This window comes from Anopheles moucheti, chromosome 3 (assembly GCF_943734755.1).
Source record: "Anopheles moucheti chromosome 3, idAnoMoucSN_F20_07, whole genome shotgun sequence".
In the NCBI taxonomy this organism is placed as follows: Eukaryota; Metazoa; Arthropoda; class Insecta; order Diptera; family Culicidae; genus Anopheles; species Anopheles moucheti.
In genome coordinates this window covers 19,942,384-19,966,413 of record NC_069141.1, presented here as the reverse complement: position 1 = coordinate 19,966,413, position 24,030 = coordinate 19,942,384, and the positions used below count along the sequence as shown (strand labels likewise).

Sequence of the window (24,030 nt, the reverse complement as noted above, 5' to 3'; positions counted from 1 at the left end):
TTTCAGCCAGGAAAAGGAAAATGTTTTTATGCAGTGTACTGTAACATTATCGAACAGCGTTTTAAATTGCTATCCGACAATGATAATGATCAAACATATGAGGCCACCACTTCCCTACATCAAGGTTTTTTACTCTCACAATTAGAATAACTATTGGACAAACTATCGTTAAGCGTTACATTTTACGACCGATGTAACATAATCTATTCGCGATTGCCACATATCGTGTGTTGAAATTAGCTTAAAAGCATTATTTATCAGTCTCGGCCCTCCGCTCAGATCAGGATAACGAAGTCAGCCAACCTACACACAACCTCGCTCTATCCCTCTCTCTCTCTCTCTCTCTCTCTCTCTCTAAATGCTTCAATGTGTGTATCATGGTGCAGAAACAGCCTAAAATAAATAAAAGCAATCACAGCATCATCTGCACTCGCAAAGAGCAAACCAATAAAGTTCGCTTTATTATGCGGCCACAGCCACCCAGGTCCCGCGGTTTGACGCTCCGCCAGCGAGTGGATAAATTAAGGCTTGCTAACCATGGTGCGAAAAAAATATGGGGCGCGAATGGACACCGGTGGACGGGTGATTTGTGCGATACCCGTTACTGTAGCGCGCGCGAAAACATATTTGTTTCATTTTATTTATCCATGCGTATCGGAGGAGCAGTGCGGAAAACAAAACAAAAAATTGTGTATGTATGCGTACAAAAGGGAACCGTCTTGGCTAGAAATTCGATAAGGATCGAAAGCGTGTTGTCGGCGGAAATACCATGCTGCTACACAAAACGGCATCCGAAGCGACCCGATCGTAAGGCGGTTCATCACAACGTGACGATGTGGTTAAAAATCAATTTCCGCTTCTTCAGCTACCACACCGTGATTATCAAACTGTTGAGCGATAGGCAAATGTGCGCAACACGTTGTGTTATTTTTTGTCTGTTCGCTTCTGCTGTGCGACATTCATCCACATCCAGAGGCCGCATTTTAGCAAGAAACTGATCTTGCAACTCAAACACCTTCGTCTCCCGGCTGTAATCCATACCGGATGTTTTTCATGGCCTGCCGCCGCAGGCATCATCCGGTGGAAAATTGTACCGCGTCGCAAAGGAAGCGAACGTAACACCCGAAGAAAAAATGAAGGTCAAACAATTTTGAATAAAATTTAGTTCGTGTGAAAACCAAAACATGATAAGCGATGGCGGTTTTTAACTTGTCATAGGAAGTTGGCAGATATTTTGATTTTCAAATAAATTACCCCGAGGACGGTAATAAAAACATAAATATTAATATTGCAGGGTTTTCACGATCAAGTGCAAAGGAGAAACTAACTCAGAATTCTTTGCAATCAGAAGTACAAAACAAAAACAAAATACCAATACAAATTGTGAAAAAATCTTTGTCAACTGACATCGATAATTTAAATTTTAAAAAACATTGCTAACGTATGAATGAAAATATTGTAAAATTCGATGTCATCTTGCGGAAGCCTGAAAAGGTTAAAAAATGCACATTCGTCTGTTTCAAAAATTGCATTCCTATTCAAACTTTAAGGGTGCGATATACAGGCAATCCCCGAGATATGCGATTCCTCTTACAAGCGGAGACACGTGGTGTTTGGAAATTTGACAGAAAAGTTAGTTTATAGCACAAAATTTAAGCAAAAAGGCAAGAAATTGCCTGAATTCCTTTCTCATTTAAAATATTTGTTTTTATATGATTTCAATGTATTCTTTCAAAAAGTTTCATAATATTGTAGATTAAATTAAGTGCGGTGTAGAAAGTGTTCTTTGCAGCTTTGAAGTATAAACGATTTTACCTCCGGGATTCGACTTACGCGGAAATTCGAGATACGCGGATTTTTCCCGGGTTCTAACCACTATAGTGATCCGATATAAAAGCATATCTCGGGGACTACCTGTACACAGTTTTTGCATTCCAACGGCAACACCATGCCATTTCTGGACTCTGTTAAAGTTGATCAAGAAGATATTCAGATAAATCTGGAATCTTTCAGACATTGAGAAAGCTCTAAGAAAAACCAATTCTACTTCCGGAAGCTCAAATAATCTGGAAATATCTGTACCATACCTGGTTCAACTTGAACAGTACTCATGCATCGTTTCTCGACCTAAAATCAAAGTGAACAGAGTCTAGAAATTACTTCAATGTTGCTATTTGAACTCGAAAACCCTGTACAAGATGTCTTTGCAGTAACTGTATTACCGATTTGTCAGGGTAATGCGGAAGACCTACATCTTGCTGGATGAAATGACAAAACCAAGGTTTTCTCTGCTATGATGCCAACGGATAGATAAAACCGTATCGGGAGTGCTAACGCATCGCTTGCCTGCCATAGCGCGCACTCTGATTTCCATACAACCCTGTGCAACATACTGGATTGCCCTTGTATAGATCCATCTAGTGTGCGTGCATACGACGTCCGTTTGTACAACACTTCCTCACAGCACGAAAAAGCAACTGGTCTCAATCGAGTAAAGAAACCCTTTCTGCAACAACTCTTTCATTCGCATAATGCACACACGCGCACACTTGAGTATAAGTGTTTCGCTGCAAGTCCGTACGCGATAAATCGCGATTATTTAAATCTTCACCCCTTGTAGCCGCCATCCTCCATGTCTCAAGCATACCTCCCCACCCCTCACCAAACCACATCTCATCCCGCTGCACTATCAGCAAACGCGCACGAGAGCAACCGTACCTATGCAAACTGGCAGCAAAACATCAACAATGTCCACAAACACTGGCGAACATCGCCACGGGCCAGCCACAATCGGAGCGGATCAATCTGCGGATTAATTGCATTCGTTAAGTGCATTTCTCTGTACCCACAGGTACGACCATTATGCGCCCGCTCCCATCGAGCAAACCGTACTCTCTCTCCCCAATAATCCTTTTCCTGGTCGTTTTCCAACCCTCGTTGCCGAGTGCACTTTATGGAATCGTGTCTCGGCGCGTTCGGCATCTTTGTCTTCATGGAGTCCCGGTAGGTAAACAGTTAAATGTTACCCTTTCGACGCGCACCGCCGCAGCAGCAGCAGCAGCAGCAGCAACAACCTCCCCGAATTCGCCAACCGCCAGCGACTGGAGAAAAGTCACATCACTGTTGCAGTGCGATCAGCGGCAGATAATTGTGCGGCCTAGAAATGGGTGAGTCACCGCGTTGCGTCCGTGGCGTGGGACGTCGGCGAGGACTAACGAGCGAGCAAGCGAGTTAATAGGGCAAACCCGGCACACACACCGGACGGGAGCGGCGCGCGCAGAAAAGCTCGAGGTGTGATTGCAATGCAAAAAAGAAAAGGGCCAACATGCAGTCGATGCAAAACCACTCCACATAAACTACTCCTTTTGCCTGTGCGCTGGTGGCTGGTTAAATGCAAACTTGAAACGATTCATTTAAATTAACACTTCCGCCACGGTTGCTGAAGAGGGCGATTTGTTCAGTTACAAGAGCGTTTTGCGCTTTCTGCCGTGGAGTGGAAAGCGATGTGCAATGTGCTTGTTCCTATCCGCTGACAGGGCCGTGCTTGTGCAGCAGAAAAACTGTACCCAGAAGAGCCACTTGATTGTGAATTTGTTATCAAGTTGATGTGCAGCCTAGAAGTGAACGTCTGAAGCTCAGCAAAAAGGATCCCGTTAGAGCATGCTCTTAGTAACTTAGTATGATATATATATACAATTCAGTAAAGTGATATATTACGTATATGGAAGCTTTCTTTTTCTCCTACACTTCAATCCAGACCGATCAATCCTGCGATCCCACGCGAGACAATCAGAAAACCAAGAAGCACTCTGACGATCAATAATTGCAAACCAATCGATCATTTTTGCACTGTCCCCAATCCGCGAGTATCGAAAAACCGTACCACAGCAATGTTCAGTATAAACCATTTTTTGTCAGCCACACGATCACGAATTGGCTATCCATCTCGCGAGAGATAGCACTAAAATTCTCGCCGCTATCAAACCATTTCGTGCACTCGGTCATGCACAGAGCTGACATCACTCGTGAAGTGTCTTGCGGTGTTTTTTTTTTTTTTCGCTGCTGTTGTTGCTCCCCATTTCCCAACCGATGAGAAGCGGTGGTGCAGCTTTGCCCGTGCAACCAATCAAATGTCCATCAGTGGTCAGTTAGGTCAAAACCCGGCACACCGAGAACAGGACTTTCACTCCCAGCTGTGTTTTATGTACCACAACTTTCATCACTCCCTTTCCGACACAATCTGCGGGGTCGGGGTAACCCCGCAAGTACATCATCCATCCCAATTGAGTCGTGAGCCGCGGGTGGATTTAAAAAGCCAGCCAATAAAACCGGCAGCCATCTTTGTGCCATGATTTCTCATGAGTCTCGAACCGGGGGTAAACGAAAGATTTGAAAAGTTATTTTAAAACCCAGGTGGAGAGAAAAAAAATTACATCGTGCAGCTTCAATTTCCACACCATTTAATGTTCGGTGACGGTCGCACGTTGCATTCCCGACCGCCATTAGGGTGTTCTGACCAGTGTTGCATCACGGGCCCGATTTATATCTACGATCGGTAAAAAAAAGGGAACTTCAAATATGGAAAGAAAATTATTGCACAAATGACGTTAATGGTTTCATGTCATCTGTTTCGTGAGGCACTCTTAGCTACTTCTAACGATGCACCATACTGCCGATTAACGATTGGTTGGTAATCTAAAAATACTGGGAAAAAGTATCCCCAACTCAGCAACACCACAACGAAACATCATTTTAGTGCAACATTTTCGCATAACATTTTGCTGCAGGATTTGTTCGATGCAGTTTGTTTGTTTTTTGCTTCCATTTCCCATACCGTGTACAGCATCTATGTACATGTTTTGCTTCGTGTTGCTTGTTTTCAGACACGTTTTAGTTTTTTCTTCCACTGCAGCGTGCCAGGTGACTTACTCGCTCGACAAACATTAAATACGATGTCGGGGGGGGGTGGGGGGGTGAAAACGGATGGATGACATTTCGATCGGCAAGCGCAAGAGGGAAATGAGAACCACACTCCCAAACGACATTACTTTTATGATCCGAGGTAGTACTGTGCAAACTGTTACTTTTCCTAGTGCTTTTTAGTTGAGTAGATTGGTGGGGGGATGAACTTACCCAGCAACGGTCAACAAGTCGCTGAGACTGGGACTGCAGTGCAGATGACCGAGGCCAGCACAAAATCGATTCATGTTTTACATAACTTCTGTGGTTCGTATGTTTATTTTCAATGCAAGAATTGTCCATGTAAAGTTGTTCGTTTGGTAAAAGATGAATCAGTAATAGAAAAATAAACTTTCAGCATAACGAGCAATTTGATCAATATTTCCAAAGAAATGTTGTCCAATCCAACCTCCACAACTCAACCGGGTCCAAAAATAACACAACGGAACTGAAACCAGCAACAAGAAAAATCCCACGTACTAATCATCGCCGAATATTTTCGCCGGAAGTACTAAAATATCGGAGGACAAAGGCAGACGAACAGCGACGGACGGTCAGGTCAGGACGCGGGGGTTTGGGGGAATTCCTATCCAACGTCACGCTGTCCGAGACCGTCTTTTCATCGTTCCGAGCTTTGTTTCAGATTTTGTTTTCTCGCTTCCTCAAAGCCCCCCACGAACGAAATGGTGTCGAAAAACAAGTCACCGTTTTGTATCGTTTTTTTGAAGGTCGTGGGCCCCGCCGTCGGGTCTTGGAACCGTAGCAAATCCGCGCTCAAAGACAAACCCCCACTACCTGGCGGGATTTGATAATCATAATGCGCTGCCGGAGAGAAACCAGACGAAACAGCAAAACCATTCACAGCATTATGTGACTCATTTTTTACGAAAATGGCGAGAAAAGATCAAAATTGTGGCTCACTCATCTCTTCCAATTTTATCCATCAGATAACGAATCTTTAGACAAAAAACCCTCCCCCGGGATGAGATAACCATGAAGGGGAGAAAGAAAACAAAGTGCATCAAAAGCTTCGGCTATTCAATCGCGATGCTTTGAAGGTGATGGGAAACTAATCTACGCACACTAACACCCTCGTGCTTCCAAACAGATAAATCAACGTTAAGGTCCCTTTCACCGTGCGTCTATTCACTCGCATACGCAACCTTCCTCCCAAAAAAACAACGAAAAACAATTGTTGAAACATAATTTGTCCGAAATCTGTTACCAAACACCGAAAGGGTGCAAGGGAGCCTTTACCGCGATTGCAAATGAGATCTGTGGCGTGCATTTCCCATCGACCCACCTCAGTGTGATGGATTCCCCAAAAATGGCAGACTCTTGACGGGAAAACAATACCGCATCCGGTACTGATTTGATCGCAACGCTACACAGCTCCTTCATCCCCCAAACTGAATCCAGCAGCCCCCCTTCCAAAAAAAAGGGACAGAAAGATTGATGAAACAACCCAAAGTCCTAACAAGTACAAATTGCTCCAACTAAAAACGCTATTCTCCTCGCTGCAATACTTCCGTTTTTCTTTTTGGTTTCTTTTTTCCACAATCCACCACCCTGTCAACATTTGTCTGCATTGTGACACTTGCACTATCGCACGTAGAGAGTGTGTACACCAATACAGCATTGGCAGTATCGTACAGTATTTTTCACGCAGCAAGCGGATAGAGAAGAAAAAATATCCCCCGGACCGAGCAATGTTCCTACCAGAAGATACCACAAAAACCAGTCGACAACGTGAACTGAGACGCACTAAAGAAAAACGCAATCTTATCTATTTCGATACGCTCCTTCGGGCACTGTTTTGGCCGATGTTCGGTGACGCAAACAGCTGGCACCACGTCTTGTTGGTTGCCTGCCGAGCCAGCTCAATGGGATTGAATTTTGCCTTTTCGGAGAACTGAGCAAGAGCGGAACTCAAAAGGTGGGTAAAAACCCCAAAACAAAAATAAATAACACAGTCCACCATCGAGATGAACCTTTTGCGGACGCAGATTATCGTACGAAAGCGGAAAGAGATCGGTGGTGTACACACAACAAGAAAAAAAACTCAACCCCAAGAACGGTTGGAAGTGTGTGGAAAACGGAATCGAAATAAATACTCCTTCATACTACTACCAGACATACACCATTAAGGGAAGTATAAAACGAGCGAACTGTGATTGTTGATAAACAGACAAAGAGGTGGAAAAAAACTCCGTCTGTCAGCACTACAAACGGGCAGCCCAGAAAACAAAGACAGTCCCGCAGCAAAGACGCGCTGCGGTCCAAAAAGCCAGCAAAGAGCAGAAAAAAAACGCTCGCAAACGAAACCGAAACACCTCGGCAGCGGATTCAAAAGACAGCAACGGTGGGCAAGGCGACGAACCACTACTTTTCACTGTGATGAACGGAAAGGGTGGTGCGAGATGGAGGGCTGTCTTCTGGCCATTCTTGCCGCACACAATAAAATCACCTCCAGTTTCAACCACCACTATCGCACACATACACACTCCTCGGGGGCCATCAGTGTTATTATCAGCCCCATCATCGTCGGCCGTGCCTGGGAGTTGTTGTTCGAGCGGGCAATGATGACAACAACGAAACGAAGAGCGAAATAAAGGAAGCCAAAAACCATCCATGAAACTTCGTACTTTAGCTTACCGTCTACCCCCCATTTTCCCGGCCTGCATCCGGTCAGCGGACAGTCCACCGATTATAACTCTTCTGCCGGAAGACACTATCAATGAATCGGCGACTGTGAGTTCTTTTGACGCCGGTGGAGATTGGAAAGATTGCGTCAGCGCACGGATTCGAACGATTTACCGACCCTGAACGCACGCGGACTTCTGAAATCTACTTTGTAAAATGGTAAAACAATAGCAAATCACAAAAAAAACCCCTCTGCCCTAATTATTCGACACAGTCACGAGTGTGGCCGTTGCAGTCAATCGATCAACAACCAAACAGTCCTCACAGCTGCATAATGATATTATAAAATCAGTCTCGTTTTTTTTTCTCCCCTCCGTTTGTTTCCCATTGTGAAGATCCGGTTAGGCTTATCAACCGAACCCTGCCAGACGACGCACGATATGTCTAGACGACACCGGCACAAGCGTCACAAGCGAGAAACCCTAATCAAAACCTGGGCAGGCCCCCCGCGTGGTGTGCACGATCAAGTGATCTAGAGTCATGGGGGGCGGGAGAGACAGGGTGGTGGCTATAAAATATTCGGTTCACCTTATCGACTTTATTGGCGCTTCGGGGTTTTGACAATGGAGCACACCTCGCCCAACAAACGATCTTCCTGCACCGTCGTTTCTTTGGTTTATTGAACGAGTTTCCAAAACGGCTCCAAGCAATCTTTCAACTCTAGTGACTGGACGATACTTCTGAGAAGTGTCGCAGTCTTCATCTTGCAAAGCAAAACAGCGCTAGATGCTGCAGGCAACGGTGACAGTTGTTTGTCCGGACAGCAAAAGGCCAATAACCGGCAGCGCGAGGGTAAACATATGAATATGCAGGAAGCCATTACAAACGGGTGCGGTGGTTTTCGGTTTTCCACGAAATCATATTTAGAATTGATTCGTTCTGTTCTTATAATACATTCCTTACAGCGGGTTTTTTTGTAAGAGATTATGAACTTTTAGTCATATCTTGATTCTTTACAGATTGAAGTCGAATTTTTGAAGGTAAAGTTGATATCTTTTCTATTTTCTCCAGCTATTGCAAGGTGAAATCGATTTTGGGCAAAGCTTTCTACCATTAAGGAGATGTCATTTGATAAAGGTTAGTAAAGGATCAACTTCAATTTACATAAGGTCAAGAATTCTTCACGATTCTTCAGATATGCCACATTGACTTGAACAGTTTCCAGAAAAAGCTCCACTTTTCTTACTGAGGCTGGGAAATCCCTGCTTCGTTTCAAGATTCAAGCAAATATAAAATAAAGATCTCTAAATAATAATGATAACTTAAATGACAATAAACCAACAAAAAGTTTATCATCCTGGTGAACAAATCTTCGTTCTCTTACTCGTAGAAGACCATCTGCGAACTCGTCTATTTTTGTCCATACCCGGGGTTGTCACGAGCATACTTCCTGTTTCAAAGTATCAACATCAGCTGTACGGTTGTGATGCCGTGCGCAATACCATCGTGGCGATACATGCTCCTCTATGTACACCTCCTAACACACACATAGACGCACGCAAGCATTCAATACGCCCGGTCCAATCAACGGCCTATCAAAGCGTTGTTCCGGCTTCCAGCGAATTCCTCCGGCACAGCGACGGAAATGATTGAATTCTTAAAAACTTCCAATCAAATCATGCCTAATCAAATTAAACTCGGTGACTCGGTCCATTTGTTGTTGTCGGGAGGCATGGGCCCGTCATCGTCACCGGCAGTGGAGAGACGAAGCTTTCTACCGCCCTGTCGCCCTGTGTTCCATTTTATCTCTCCTACCCCGTATGAAGCGAATAGATGATTGTGTACACGGGGGAACACATTCTCCATCCAAGTGTCGCCCTCTCTAATCAGTGCAGTATTTTCATCCTCCGCAAGTTACCATACGAGTTTCCCCCCGGTAAGCTGATAAATACAGTAACAAAGAAACCTCACCTTGAGAACTGTTCATCGCACAAATAAGACATTTATCTGATCAAATCTGGTGCCTCTTTTTTTCATTACTCCCTGTACTTTTCAAGCGGTTTTTTTGCCTTTCTTTCCGTTCGTTTCATTACCTCAGAGCGTGTTGCAAACAGATGAAAAGATTTATTATGTTTTTCAACTCCATCCTGTCTTGTGGTTAATGCTCGGTTTACACGAGCGCGTCCGCGTCCGCGTGTGTGTGTGTTATGTATGGATCGAAAGGAAGCGAAAATAGCGTCGGCGTGAAATCCGTACGTAGGTTGACAGGCGTTTCTTTTGCGTCCTCGCCACTCGACACCGCCCCGGGTGTTATCGCAACACCCCCGGCCAAACTGTTCCACCAACTTCCATTGGCTGTCAGAAAGACCAGCTTTTAGCCGTGGAAAAACAAGCGCGGAACGGTGGGGAGCAATACGTATGATTTACATTAGATGAATTATGCTGGCCGTCTACTTAGCACACTGCTTATGCGTTCAATAACGTTTCTGCGTGGTGTTCGTGTGGGTGGAAGAAAACTTCATCAATTGACAAGGAGATTATCGTACGCATGGATTACCATTAGTAAATGATTGGCCGTCATCGTTAGGGCGTTGCGAAAGATTTCCCCCCGATACGTGGTAAGACACAAATATCATTTATTTTCGTAATCATTGAGCTCATAAGACCTTCCGTAACGTTGTCACAGTACTGTCCCAAACAAGTATAGCTCAGAAAGTCACGAGAACTTTGCAAGCAATCAGAGAGTCTGTTGTAATAATGTTTGTATTTTTTTTCAATGGCGAATTTTGGTTTCATTCCTGTAGAATTATCGAAATCCAACTGGATCCAATGATTATTTTATTCATTTTAATTTTTCAACATTTCATCGCACTATCACCAGGCAAAACAGCAATAAATAAGATAATTATTTTAAAGAACGATTTAATAAAAAAAAACACATCCACCGAACGGTTTACGCGAACCGCGTCTCACACATGTTTCTATTAAATTAGTTTTATTACTTGTCCATGTGTCTTTCGCCGCACCCAGCTAGCGGTGGGAGTGCTCAAGGTTTGGCTCTAGCGTTTGCAAACTTGCGCCAGCAAAACGCATGAGACCGAGATATAATTCTTCTCGCAAGCTCGCACGATTAGCCCGCGGAGTATGTGTGCTGGGTATCACACCGATAAGCGATAGGTATGCCGTCGTCTGTTTAGTTTCTCAACAGCGTCAAACCCTCACAAACTACCCCCACCCCCATTTTGCTGCCACCCTCGATTTACGACCGTTGCCGGGCCGGCGAAGCGAAATCCGATCGAACAAGGAAGCCGCTCAAAAGCCGCTCTACACACGAACACGTGCGCTGGTTGGGTCAGCTGTGTGCGAACGGTACACCAAACGGTGAGTTAATCATTCGTCTCCGTGGGCCACCGTCGCGTTCGGGTGCCATGGTGCGTCACACGTCTAAGTACACAGGGCACTACAAACGATGGTGACCGATAGCGTCAATCAAAGCGAGCCATACACATAAACCCCTAACCACAATCAACGGGACCGGCTGTATCCGCGTGGTACATTCACTTCTCGCGCGGGTGTCCGTTACGTCCGTTCCAAGTGTCCACTCCACTCTAAACGTCCACAAGTGACGAACGGGTGACTGTATAGCTTAGAGGGGCGTTAGAAAAATCACCCCCAGTGGCTGAAGAAGGATTACTTTCGCAAAATAACAAAAATAATAATGCTTTTATCATTTTAATCACCAGAAATACCTCTTCCAATCCAGCCATCATCCAAAGGACATTCTGATAATATTTTAAAATTTTCAACAAAAACGCACATAGCAGGTACTTTAATATCGCAAGAAATTTTCCAGCGAAATTCGACTCACATCATCTCGCTCCGTAATGGCGCTGATTCATGAAGACGCAAATTATCAGATTGAAAATACGCCCGATGACTGATAGAACGTCATTTCTGCCTCCATCATGCCCACCCGTCGATCCAGCTGATAAACAAGCGATTTTCGATAAATCACGGCTGGAAAACCGGTTCCCACATTACCGGAGGACACGGGCGCTGACGATGGGCTCTAATCAATAACAATCGATAATTATTAAGAGCAAAGCGCCCGCTGGCGTGGGCGATGCTGGAGGCGGTCTGTGCGTTGGTGTGTGCTTGTGTTTGTAGAACCCAATAAAGTAACCCAACCCAACGCTAAAACGATGCTAAACGTTCGCTAGATGATGGTGATTTTAAAACAGCCGACGACCTAATGTTGAATGATTCCCTCGGATGACTGTACCGCAATCCCGCCAGGTCCCATCCGGGGCCGGGAGTGAGTTAGATGTAATGGACAAAGAGAAAACCATTCTCGTCGTTATTAGCATTTTTATCCTTTATTCCAGAAATTGGGGGGGAATTATTCCTGGAATTCATTGCAGGAGCTACAATATAACTCATTTTCAGAGCAGAAATGATGCAGGAGAAATCCTTCATCGAATATATCGTACGGGAAGCAACAATGTAACCCTCAACGCATCTTCGAAAACAATCAATATTTTTACGAGTCCAAAAACTGATCATCAAATTTTTGGTCGGTGGGAAAACAAAATAGAAGTTCCAACGGCAAACAGACTCTACAGACTGACCAGAAATTGTTGTGCTTTTCTTTTTCTTCTGCAGGAAGTATCCCATTTAACAAGCATTTACTTATCAGTTTTTGACATTTACGAGCGTCTCGGCACGGCACAGCAGTTCGAAAATTCTCCTTTAATCCTGCCATTTCTGCTCTTCGCTTCGCGCATTACCAGCAAGCAGGAAACATCATTTCGACCGCGCAAATTTGGCAGCCACAAGAGATCGACCCAACTCCATACGCAGCCGGCACAAAAACCCCGCGATCGATTGGCCGCTTGTCGGGCGTCTTGTGATCTTTCGTTTCGGCATGGAAGCAAAAACGCTCCCAAAAATGCAAACAAAGTTTGCCGATTTCGTGCGCCAGTGTGTTCGATTTTGATGGTGGGTTTTGCTGTGAAGGGAAGCGAAGAAACGGCTTATCAAGCCAAAGGCTTCCATCCATTCAGACCCGGGACGACGTGATCGTCGACTCTGGGCAAAGATGGCATACCAAATGAGCAAACACAAAAACAGCAACAGCACATACATCATATGCATGCGGAAATTTGATCTTTTTCGCATTCAATGCAATGTGGATGGTAATGGTTAGCTCGGGAGCCTTCATTTACAGGGATGTAGTAGACCACCAGCGCAACTGGTAGGGTCATGTTGTTTTTAACTAACCGTGCAGCTTATCAGGTAACGGCTGTGAAGGCAGGTTTAAAACTCGCATAGCTCTTCAACCCATTACCCTTTCGATCTACTGCACCTTCGCCGTTCCTTCGCCATTTCAGGTGCGCACACAGGAACCGAAATCGAAACAGGTCGTGCGGTATTTTTCACGGAAGGATACGGCATCCTAAAAACAAAACCTCCTCAATCCAAGGGTTGTCCAGCCACCGAGGGAAAAGATCATCAAGTATCCTTTTTGGAGAAGGTAGTCTTGTTGTTGTTTTGTTTTACTTGCCCTCTGCAAATTTTGTTTCCTTCAAAACTCAGCCCGTTTCTACCTGAGTTTCAATTCAACCGTACGCCCAAAAAATCTGAAGAGTGGTAGAACCGTTCCAGCCACCAAATTCAAAAACAAACCGGTTGTGGTACGTAGGTGATAATGGTTACTGTGGCATGAATAGAGGTGCAAGATGGTGGAAATCACGTACCGCGCCGTATTCCTCTAAAAGGTCAACACAAACCAAACCCAGTTTGTCGCCCAGATAAGGCGCATAAAGAGCGGATACATGATCTTTCGGGATTCTGCGTTATCTGCGGCGAGTGGCATGATTCACCGATCGCTAAAACCGAACAGCAATATTTGTTATAAAGGCTATCCTGCGTAAAACTTGATATTCTTGATTCATTCGCAATGATTTGCATTTAATACGTGCTGCTATCCATTATCATTCTGTTATTTATTTTCGTCAATGCAAATATTATCCAAATCCATTATCTTTCACCAAATTGGTTCGTTCTGAATCGAAAATTAATTACGAGTCAGTGGTAATAATTTCAATTCTGCAAAAAATCCGAGGTGGTTCAGGTAATTTTATTTATAAAAAGATGAATGCTTTAAAAAAATCAACTACTTGGTCCTCATGTTCTCAAATATGAAACGAAAACAAGAGAAAAAATACACACGCCACAAACGATCAACATCGATCACGATGTTCAATGAAAAATGCCGTACGGAGTAGTAAAATAAACAGCAGTTGTAAAGAAACATGACTACGATTCAAATGATTGCATGTTCATCTTCGCTCGCTAGTTCAGTTCATTTTCGTTTCGTTCGTTCCACGGTGAGCTTTCTTCCAGCGCTCCATACCCTCGCTCGCGGTTCAATCGTTTCCCTCGCACAGAGCGGAAGCCCAAAAACTCGATCGTCGCGATCGTCGCTGGTCGGTGTACGGTTCGCTGCACAAAGCACAACCCGACACAACCATACGACACAACCATTCCCCACCACTTGCCCAACGGGGTGGTCGTGCCGCCTCACTAGTCATGCTTTGGTAATTTGTAATAGTTTTTCAGTGCTAATTTCCAATCCATTGCCAGCGAGGAATGGAATATCGACTGGTGAAGATGGAGAGGGGGCAGCTTAACAGGAATAACTCCGTGACGACAACAAAGCAAATCCCGCGTGTCGTACGGTAACCTCAATGTAACAACACAGTCACAATAACTGCCGAGATCGACCACTCTCCCGCAGCTGGCACCGAAGAAGGGGGAAGAAAGCGCCAAAGCAGACGACCGGATCACAAATCCAACCGTTCGCCCGTACAAACATCTTGCAAACGAGCACGAAGCCAAAAGCTGTGAGTCATGCGCAATCGATCAGATTTGCATTGCCGCGTGTCGTCCTGCTTCACTCCGCTGCGAGTTCACCTAATTACAGGACTTGCTCCGGTGGTACCGGTTTAACCACGGCAGTGCCATAAAACACGCCACTACGTATAAATAAACCGTTTTGCCCTATTAAAGCACTCGTGAGCGGAACGGGACAGATCGGTTTCGGCTACGTGGGAGTCATCGCACAAAACAAGCGTTCATAAAACACTACAACTGCACAAGCCAGAAGTCTCCAGAGGTGCCCTGCAGCAAAACGGAAGAAGTAAGGCAGACAAACAAATCCTATCCCAAACGGCGTCCACCAACGATGTGCTGCCAGCAGAAATGTTTGTCGCAAATCGGACGATATCTTTGCGAACTTGAGACATTTCCGTACTTCCGTAAACGCAGGAAGTACTTTGCCTGTAAGCACTCTCTCTCGCGAGTGCTTGATACCGAAGGTGTGCAGCAGCAGTAGTTCGCCAAAGACGGCGGGCTCCAAACGTTTTGCCTTCCATCGCGTACGTACCTACACGGTGGTGGCAAATAAATTACACACTTGAGAAATGGAATGAACTTAGAAGATTTATGTACCTCCACTGGTGGCAGTTGGGTAAGTTCCAGGGGGGGCCATATCCCTAAACTTCGCTTTCCACGCACCGCCACGGGTGACACTCGTGGTTGGAATCGCCGTACATTACCATCACCGGCGTTGCCGTAGTGTTTGTGAGCGTAATTGATTAGAAAAGTTTAACTCTCCCCCCAGCCTGGATGAAACCACCAGTGGGAGTGGAAGTCGCAGAAAGAATCCAGAAGTACGCAGCGCAGAAAGTAACTACGCGCCCCGGACAGCATTTCAGGAAGATTTCGCGGAAACCGTAACATCCGGGAGTTTGAACAACCCAGACGGTACTCCGGTACGGAAACCCTCAGACAGCAGACAGCAGCTGTAAGCATGAACGCACGGTTACCCGGTAGTCAAACAGCAAACTCCATCTGTTTACGCTTCTCGGCAAATCCAACAATGTGTCAGCCATCCGTCAGACAGCTCCGGTACGGAGGTACGGAGCACCGAGCGTTATCTTACGCGAAAAAAGACGGCTGAAACAGCTCACCGATTGCGTTAATATGAACCTTTTTTCCATGCCTGCCCATACTCAATACCACGGAAAAAAAACATGATATCCAAGAGTGTCCAGCGCACCGACGGCTAACGTGATATCAAGAGAAAGTTCCGGACATGATTACGACAAACTTGGAGAAGAACGTAGCGAATGACAGTGGCGGCCCTAGCAGATAGCGGATAGTGGTATCTTTTGTCCGCTAAGGCCAGGCCAGACAAAAGTACCAAACTAGTGAAGGCATTTATAAGAGAGTACTTTCAAAGTTTGCCGTTCCTTCCGATTTCTCGGCCTCTGGTTCAAGTGGCAAACGTTACGCACAAAAGCGATGTGACGAAAATGAAACCTCACGTGAATCACATCCGAACTTTGAAGTCATCCGTACGGATTAGAACGATATGAATATAAATAACCCGCTGACGATGATGATGATGATAATGGTGATGACGCAGAAAGAAAATAAAACCCCGCCAACATAGAGCTCAGGAAACGTCTTCTTGTGAGATGTTCCGAGAATACGCTGACCCTATCCCATAAATACCCGCCTCACAGTCTCAGATAAGATAATGATGTCAATAGTTTGCCAATTTGGCTCTCCATCCGGAACACCAGCGGTTTTGCACGATTGCTTGCAATTTTAGTTCAACTGCATGGCGAAAAATGGCCACCATTCGTTATGTTTTGCTGTCTGTGTCTCTTCTCCCTCTTCCTTTTAGATACCACCATGATAAAACCATTCCCAATTCTGATGGACATTCTGGCAAACATTGCCGTCAAAGTGAGGAAGATACGAAGACTGGCCCGATGGTCTATTTTTAACCTCCGGCCGGTAACGTCAACATGGTCAGCCGAACTAGACCACCTACACTCCCCCGACGCAGCTATCCAAACTAATCAGCCAACAAGTCAATCGTCGTCATACTCTTGGTGTGCCTGTAAATGATTTGCCAAGACAGATCCCGCAACACGTCCTGTAACCCCCGGGTGGGGGGTCCAAGCATCCAGGAATTGGAAAGATGCAACCAAACACTGAACTGCATAATACATATCTCATGCTTCTGCAGTTCTCAATGCACATGCAGAACGGGTCTCACACCACGCCACTCTTCAATCCCATTCGACCACAAAGACCCAGGGCAATTCCGAACACTGACCTGGTTTTGTATCGAAAAGCCCCGAAAGCGCACTGCGTTGTGGAGCGAAATGGCCAACTGACGTCCACACTCAGCGCGTCAAGTGGACGGGTCTACAGCAACTCTCCCCCTTCATCTCCCCCCGGGAGCCCCCTTTTTGCACCGGTATGGGTGGGAGTACGATTCCCGGACATTTGCCTTGTGCCGGTGCCAACAGCGTTTGCTCGGCAGGCGGTCGATGTATGCCAGCTGTTGGCACTTCTTCGCTTGCACACATCAGCCACTTCGCGATGCGTGTGGAACACGTTCTGTAACTTCAAAGTAAGAGGCATCGCGGAAACTGACCATTGAAGTACACCACCCCCCCCCGGGGCTAGGCTGCGAGTACACATCCGCCCGACTTCACCAATTCAAAATCTGATTCCGAACGCCGAGTGACTGACGGATTTGGATTGACTCGGCCAGCAACGGAACCATTGCAACGGTTGGACCAATCCTCAACACGGGTCTGCGTTTGAGTACCACCCAACTTAACGTCACTCTGCACTGTTGGACCACATGATACCAACATTGGAGAGACACAGCCGTGTAATGGTCACGACAGAAAGAGAGCAAACAAAAAAGCAAATACGATGAATCCACACACACGAAAGCCCTTCCAAACCACCACGCTCATTGCATTTCATCTCACCGGACTAAACAGTGCAACTTTGGTGCAACTCGCAAGTCGAGTTTACGGACTCGAAATCGGTAAAGTTTTGAATGTTTTTTCCCATCCAAAAGCCGTAGTAAAGTTAGTCACCAGATGGAAAACAAAAACCGCCCACCACTCCCGGAGGAACAGATTGCTGTTGCCGTAGGTTGTTCCACGGCCGAATGCAAACAGCACTGCGCAGTGCATGTTCGGCGATGCATCACTAAAGATGCGACGTGCGAAACAAACCAAAAACGGTCTCAATAAGCGCAACTCTAGTCAACTGAAACTTGCCCGAAGCAACGGAAGGATAAACAATTCTGCACACCGTTACAGGACACCGTGCTGTTGCTAGTTTGTAGCTGCGGGTGCAGGGTTTTTTTTTTGTTCCTCAGCTGCACAGCGGACAAAAATGATGCACGCTGTCGGGCATATGCATGCACACACCGGGACCCCGTTCAGCGCATTACAAACGACGATCCATCGTCGGATGACAGGTTGAATGTGTTTTACACCTTTTCCTTGTTTTGCAAAATGGGCAAACGCTCCCACTCATCGCTGGCATCATCGAACAATTTTCTGCACCAAACCGAACTTTTCCTATTATGTGGACCCCCTTCGGAGTGGAGTGGAAATGGATCGGTAAAAAAGGGAAGCAAAAAAAAAAAACTTTTCTAAGCCCGCATCTACCAAGCGCCAAAAACGCTTGTTGTCACCATTGTGCGCTCGTGTAACGATTGTGAAACGGTTGTATTGAGAATTAGCAGTATGTTTGGATTTTCTGTTTTTTTGTTGCACTTATGTGTCTTTTTTCCGAGCAGTAAGGCATCGTCTAACAAGCGTTTCATCGCTTAGTGACCAGCTTTCATCAATCACTGCACGCCAACGCAAGTATGCAGGAAAATGTAGCAAGTTCACATCCGTTTGCACCAACCCGAACCATCGGGCAAAAGAGTCGTGTTGCCGCACATGCAATGCAAAACATGGCTCAGAAATAGAACTAGACCCGGTAGAACATTCTGGGTAGACAAAGGTGCCAGAAATGCGATAAAAATGTCAACCATATGCGAAAGTTAGTTAACTTCAGTTTTCCAATCCATCATTTATAATGCGTTTTATTCGATATTGACCCAGACGATGCGACGATTAAGTAATACCGACGTCGTCCTTCACACACCAGAGTACCGATATTGGATTCCATTCGAATCTTAACCTCTTACGAATTCTCTTACATACTATCGAGTTATGGGTTGATCAAGTCAACGAAAGTAGGAACAATAGTTGATCTAAACCAGCTTATAACCCCTCCCTGGACCACGGTGGTAGTTCAAACTAATGGGAACGTGTAGGTATTTTAAGGTCTCTTCAATGATTTGGCCAAAAAACTGAGCTCTGTAACAATTTGGAACTTGCACGAAAAAGTTTGCAAATCGCCACAAGTTCTCTGTAATTGAGCTCCTAGAAAAGTTATTTGGGAGTCATTAAAAGCTCACCAAAAACTTTCGAATAGCAAAAGACGATGTGGTCCTGGGGTTTACCAAAGTTACTTAGAATCTAACGAGACGAGTTGGACTACAGTGAACGCATACGTAGAAGCCCACGAAATGCGCAGTAAGACATTCCAAATTGGTACATGTTTGATTGAAGCCGATTCACAATATATTTATCGAATCAAACTGACCAGAACTTATATCAAAGCGAGCAACATGTATTAATACAAGAGTTTTAAAACTTCTGATATAGAAAAGTTACCAGAACTGGGCAGAGGAGGCCCATCAACTTCACTGCTGATTAAACCAGATCCAGAGAGGTGCTGAGCTGTTGTACATCATGCTGGAACTGGAGTCTGAGTACTCAAAGCCTCTTTAGACTTGCAACTAAAACTTGACCTGACATGACATCCCGGAACTTAAGGTTGGAGTTCCCAAAACAAGAGTAGAATCATTTTGATAGCACTCTGAAACAATTAAACTAAATTTAACAACTAAACTAACCTTAATTGAAAGACACGTCCATATCCGCTTCGGAAGATCAGGATACATGTTGCCGGCACTGAATACATCATCATCATCCTCGTAGTCCTCATCTTCTTCACCATTTCCACTGATGCTGCTGCTGCTGCTAATGTGATTCCCGTCAGCAGCGCTTCCATTCGCTGTAACCACCACCGGAAGGGCACTTGCTTCGCCATCCTTTCTACGCTCATCGTTGTGCGATGCGTCAACACCATCGTCAGTACTACCACCACCGCCGCCACCATCGCCACCACCACCGTCACCGTCCGCTTCCGGTGAGACGATGGCATCTGTCTGATTGCGTACGCCAACATCATCGTCCTCTGTGCAGACAATTTCCACGTTACACTCCACGATCGGGAGCTGCTGCTGTTCCATCAGCTCGTGATCATGGTCCGGGATCGGTTCCCGTTGCTGCTGCTGCTCCCGCTGGACAGTTGGCGAATGGCGAAAATTTACCGTCGCCTCCGGAAGATCACACTCCCGAACCGTGGTCAGGCACAGTCGGCACAGGGTGTAAAACTTGGCCGGTACATTCGACATATTTGTGAAGGCGGGTACTTTGCTGGAGGGGGTGAAGGGGATGGACAGTGTGCCAGGGAGCGAAAGGCTAGATTGAACTGTGTGAGCGAATATTTTCTCCCCCCTTCCGTAAACTTCCGCAAGCTTTTCTCTTGCTCCTTTTCCGTGTTGCAATCTCCGCGGCACTACTATTCGCGAGCCCTGCACGGGCTAATCGTTGTGTTGCTGGTGCTTGGTGTGGAGCCGTTTTCGGAACCGGCAGCGTGCGCTAACCATTGAGCCTGCGGACACATGCGGGGAGGGGGATCACCACACTATCCCTGCAGGATTACTTCCGCGATCACTTGTTACGGCCCTTTTTCTCTAGCACTTTAGCACACCCTTTATTTTTTATTTCACTCTGCTTTTCTACGTACAGACACGAGAATGTGGAAACTTCCGCACTTGGCTCTCTTACTTTACTCAACTCGAAACACAATCACGCGGTCACACCACCAGATACAATGGACAGCAAAATACGCAAACGGAAAACTAAATCACACGCACACGACGAACTGCTTGCACGACACACACAACACGAACGGAAAAAAGGACATTCGCACACCCGCACACCCACACACACACGCCTTAAGAACACTTGCTTCGTCGTGTAACTTCCTGCTCACTCTGTTTTGCGACGCATTTGCACACGTGCGTACGTGTTTGTATCGTTTGAGAATTCTAGGCGGTGAGTGAGATGTGTGTGAATGCTAGCATATCTTGCTGTAAAACATAAAAATGTGTAAAGCCGATCAAAACATAGAAATTAAGCCACAAAACCGAACCGAAAGCATGCAGCCTATCGAAATGAGGACGGACGGTTGGGATGAATTGGGTGTTGGTTAAGTTTGGTCAGTGTCGGTGATGATAAAGCTGGTCCAGATGATTCCAAATCGCTCCCCCCCCGCCCCCCATATAAACTCCATCAAACTTTGGCACCGAGGAAACCGCAAAACCCCTTTTATCGGATAATGAACGCGCGAACAATTCAGCCCCGCCGGCCAGTGACGGCCTCGTCGTCAACGCACACTCCCGGGACGAGGATTTTGGTCCCTGTATCACAAAGCCACACGATGGATCAATCTTCTTGCCAAATGGTAATCATTTTTAGCACACTTTGGCACATCTTTTACATCAAGCTCACTTAGCAAAACGCTCACAGCAGACAACAAACAACAACTTCACACTGGAGGACACGCACTAACACACACACACGCACGGCTTCGCTATCTTGCTTGCCTTGCTGTCACCACATCCTTGCGAAGGATGATGTTATCCCCTACCCGGACGGTTTGTGCAGCGACGCAGACACACCGTGAACGTATGGGTTCTACCCCCAAATGCGTGTTGGATGTTTGTGTTTATGTGGTGTAAAAGTGAAGTGACTATACAATCGACACGGATTTAATTAAATTTGCTACAACATCTCGTAAAATGGAACATTAGGGTTCGTGAAAGTGAGTGTTGTTTAATTGTAAGCCGGACCAATTGCCGGAGTCCCCCGGAGCACTGGGCGAACTCAGCGCACCCCAATGCGATAAAGCTGCGAGCAGTGTAGTACCAGACGGTCTTGTTTTGCTGTCTGACTGCGTGTGTGTGTGTGTGAGTTTATCAAAATGCGTGATTTGTTGATTGGGCCTGATATCATTTAAAGCCTCGCCGTTGTAAAGATCTGGAAAAAGAAAAGAAAAAAATAGGAGAAATTCATTAGTTTATCTGCTAAATACGTTCAAGCGAGAGTTAATGAAGTTCTATTAACACTGGAACCACCGGTTCAGCCCTTTTGATTAGATTGCTTCACTTTAATCACTTAGAGATTAACCAATTATTCCGTAGTTGATGGAAGATTTATACATATTTTCATTCCTTTTTCCAGAAATTCTTAAATATATTAAAACATACTCAAGGTCATGCTCAAAATGCTTAGGTCTTTTAGTATTTAAATTGATAAAGCTCGTGTTATGATTAATCAATTCAAGTATAAGAATATTAATTTCAATTAAATTTACATTACTTTTTGCGTAACAGTGAAATTCTATCACAAAAAATGGCAAAATATGCGAGATGTAAACATTCAAGCTATTTAAGGATAATTTAAAACCACCTTCCACAGTAAACAAGACGCAAGCTTTACGATTTTTATTCTGGTTAGCATCTTTTCCCATCCAAAAATATATCTCATCCTAGAAAGCTCATGCGCGTTTACCAAATGCGGCATTCCCCCGAATGTTTTTACGGGGAAACCCACCCCCCAAAGAATGGCATAAATTTAATTCATAACACGGTACATTCTCCTACATTTTCACTCAAATACATTCCCTCGCGCACGCTGCGCGTTGCAGGCCATCGCTTACCGTACACATTCCGTGACAATATAGCTGTAGGTGTCCGTGAGTATGTGCGTTTATTTTATTGTTATTACATTTTCACGTTCGCTTCATTGTGCTCTCACCCTTATCCTAACCATTACCACCACCATCACCGAAACACACACACACACACACGCACATTGAATGTCGAAATAATCGGCTCGAAAAGCATTTAAAAATCCAATCCATGACTTGCCGTCTCATGGTACATTTAGATGTTGTGTTCTTCGGTTTCCTTTTCAAGCTTCTTTTGCATTCCACCTTTTGGTTGAAGCGTTGGTACCAACGTATCTCTACCACCACCTCCATAGTTGGTCGGTTCCTCTCACGGCTGTACTAATGTCTATGTGTGTGTGAGTGTTTGATTTTTTTTTCCTCCCCCAAAAACATTAACCTCCAAACTTATTCGGCGTTACGCTGCCGGCTTAAAGCGATGTACTATGTGGCCTGGAATGAGGCACACCGGTGCTTATCCTCGCGTTGAATCGTTCTCTTCAACTTCAGGCCCCACCACCCGAACAGAACCCTTTTCTTGGTGCTTTTGGGGAGAACCCCGAGCGGGTTCGAACCGTCGTCGTCTGTCGGGCACAATATTACCACAAACATTTTAGCTCCACTCCAGCGCAAGGAACGTTCCCGTGCCGCATAAAGGACGCGGAAACGACGACAACGACTGAGGAAAAGAGCACAACAAAATAACATCCCGAAAAAATAACCTTCTGTCTGCTATGGTGTAGCTTTTGTTTGCGGAACAGTTGGCATCCGTCGCGATTATGGATCTTGCGTTTTTTTTCCCCCCCGGCTCACTCACTGCTACCTCCAGTTCCCATGCCATGCCACCAGACGATAAAGAAAACCCGACTCCTTAACAGATGACGTTCATTTGTGGCCCAACAACCACACAACCGAAGAACACCGGCAAACAGTAAGAAAACTACCACGCCATGCAGCCCCAAACGGCAAGTGAACACACGGCCACGACCAGCGCAAAAAAGCAGCGAAATGTGTTCCGATACAATGTCATTCATTAATTCTTCCGCCAACCGGCTAAGGAAGGCGATTCTAATCGGGGAAGGAAGTCATCAATAAGACTTCTGATTCAGTGTTATAATTTGTTGCTAAATAGAAACCAGCCGCGCCCCACCGTCACGCTACGGCAATGTGTCGAAAATGGATATTTATTTCTTTGAAGTTTGAAGTTCTTATCACTGACTGCAATGTTGCTGGTTGGATAATGTTAAACTAAAATATTTTCCCTTAGTGCTACGGACGATTTTATTCTTCAAAAACAACTTGAAAAATTTGGATTGTTTTTTGAGGGAATATCTTTATGCTTTAATTAAGATAGAATTGTTTAATGTCAAAATTTTATGCGACAAGAAAGAGACGTATCGGTCAAAATAACGCATGTTTTTATTCCGAAATTAATTTCTCTGTTGTTTTATGCTTTCTTATGCTTTTTTATTATTTTCTTATATAAGGTACAATTTTTCAGACAAATATCGCTATTGTGACAATAATTTAAAAAATTCTAAATCCGATCAGAACAGCTCTAGAACATATTTTATGTTAAGATTTCAATGATCTTTGACGAAACAACCAAGTTTTCCTTTTGAA

The 24,030-nt window shown here is 45.2% G+C and overlaps 1 protein-coding gene across 1 annotated transcript in view; it reads right to left on the bottom strand.

The window, feature by feature from the left end:
• The window catches only part of LOC128301449 (probable serine/threonine-protein kinase DDB_G0282963), a 209,150-nt gene extending 188,389 nt beyond the window's left edge, over positions 1-20,761 (bottom strand). The window contains exon 1 of the mRNA XM_053037939.1: positions 19,463-20,761. Within this exon, the coding sequence (XP_052893899.1) occupies positions 19,463-20,026 (564 nt within the window). The 5' untranslated portion in view covers positions 20,027-20,761. The remainder of the gene's footprint in view (positions 1-19,462) is intronic.
• Between the last annotated feature and the right edge of the window lie 3,269 nt (positions 20,762-24,030).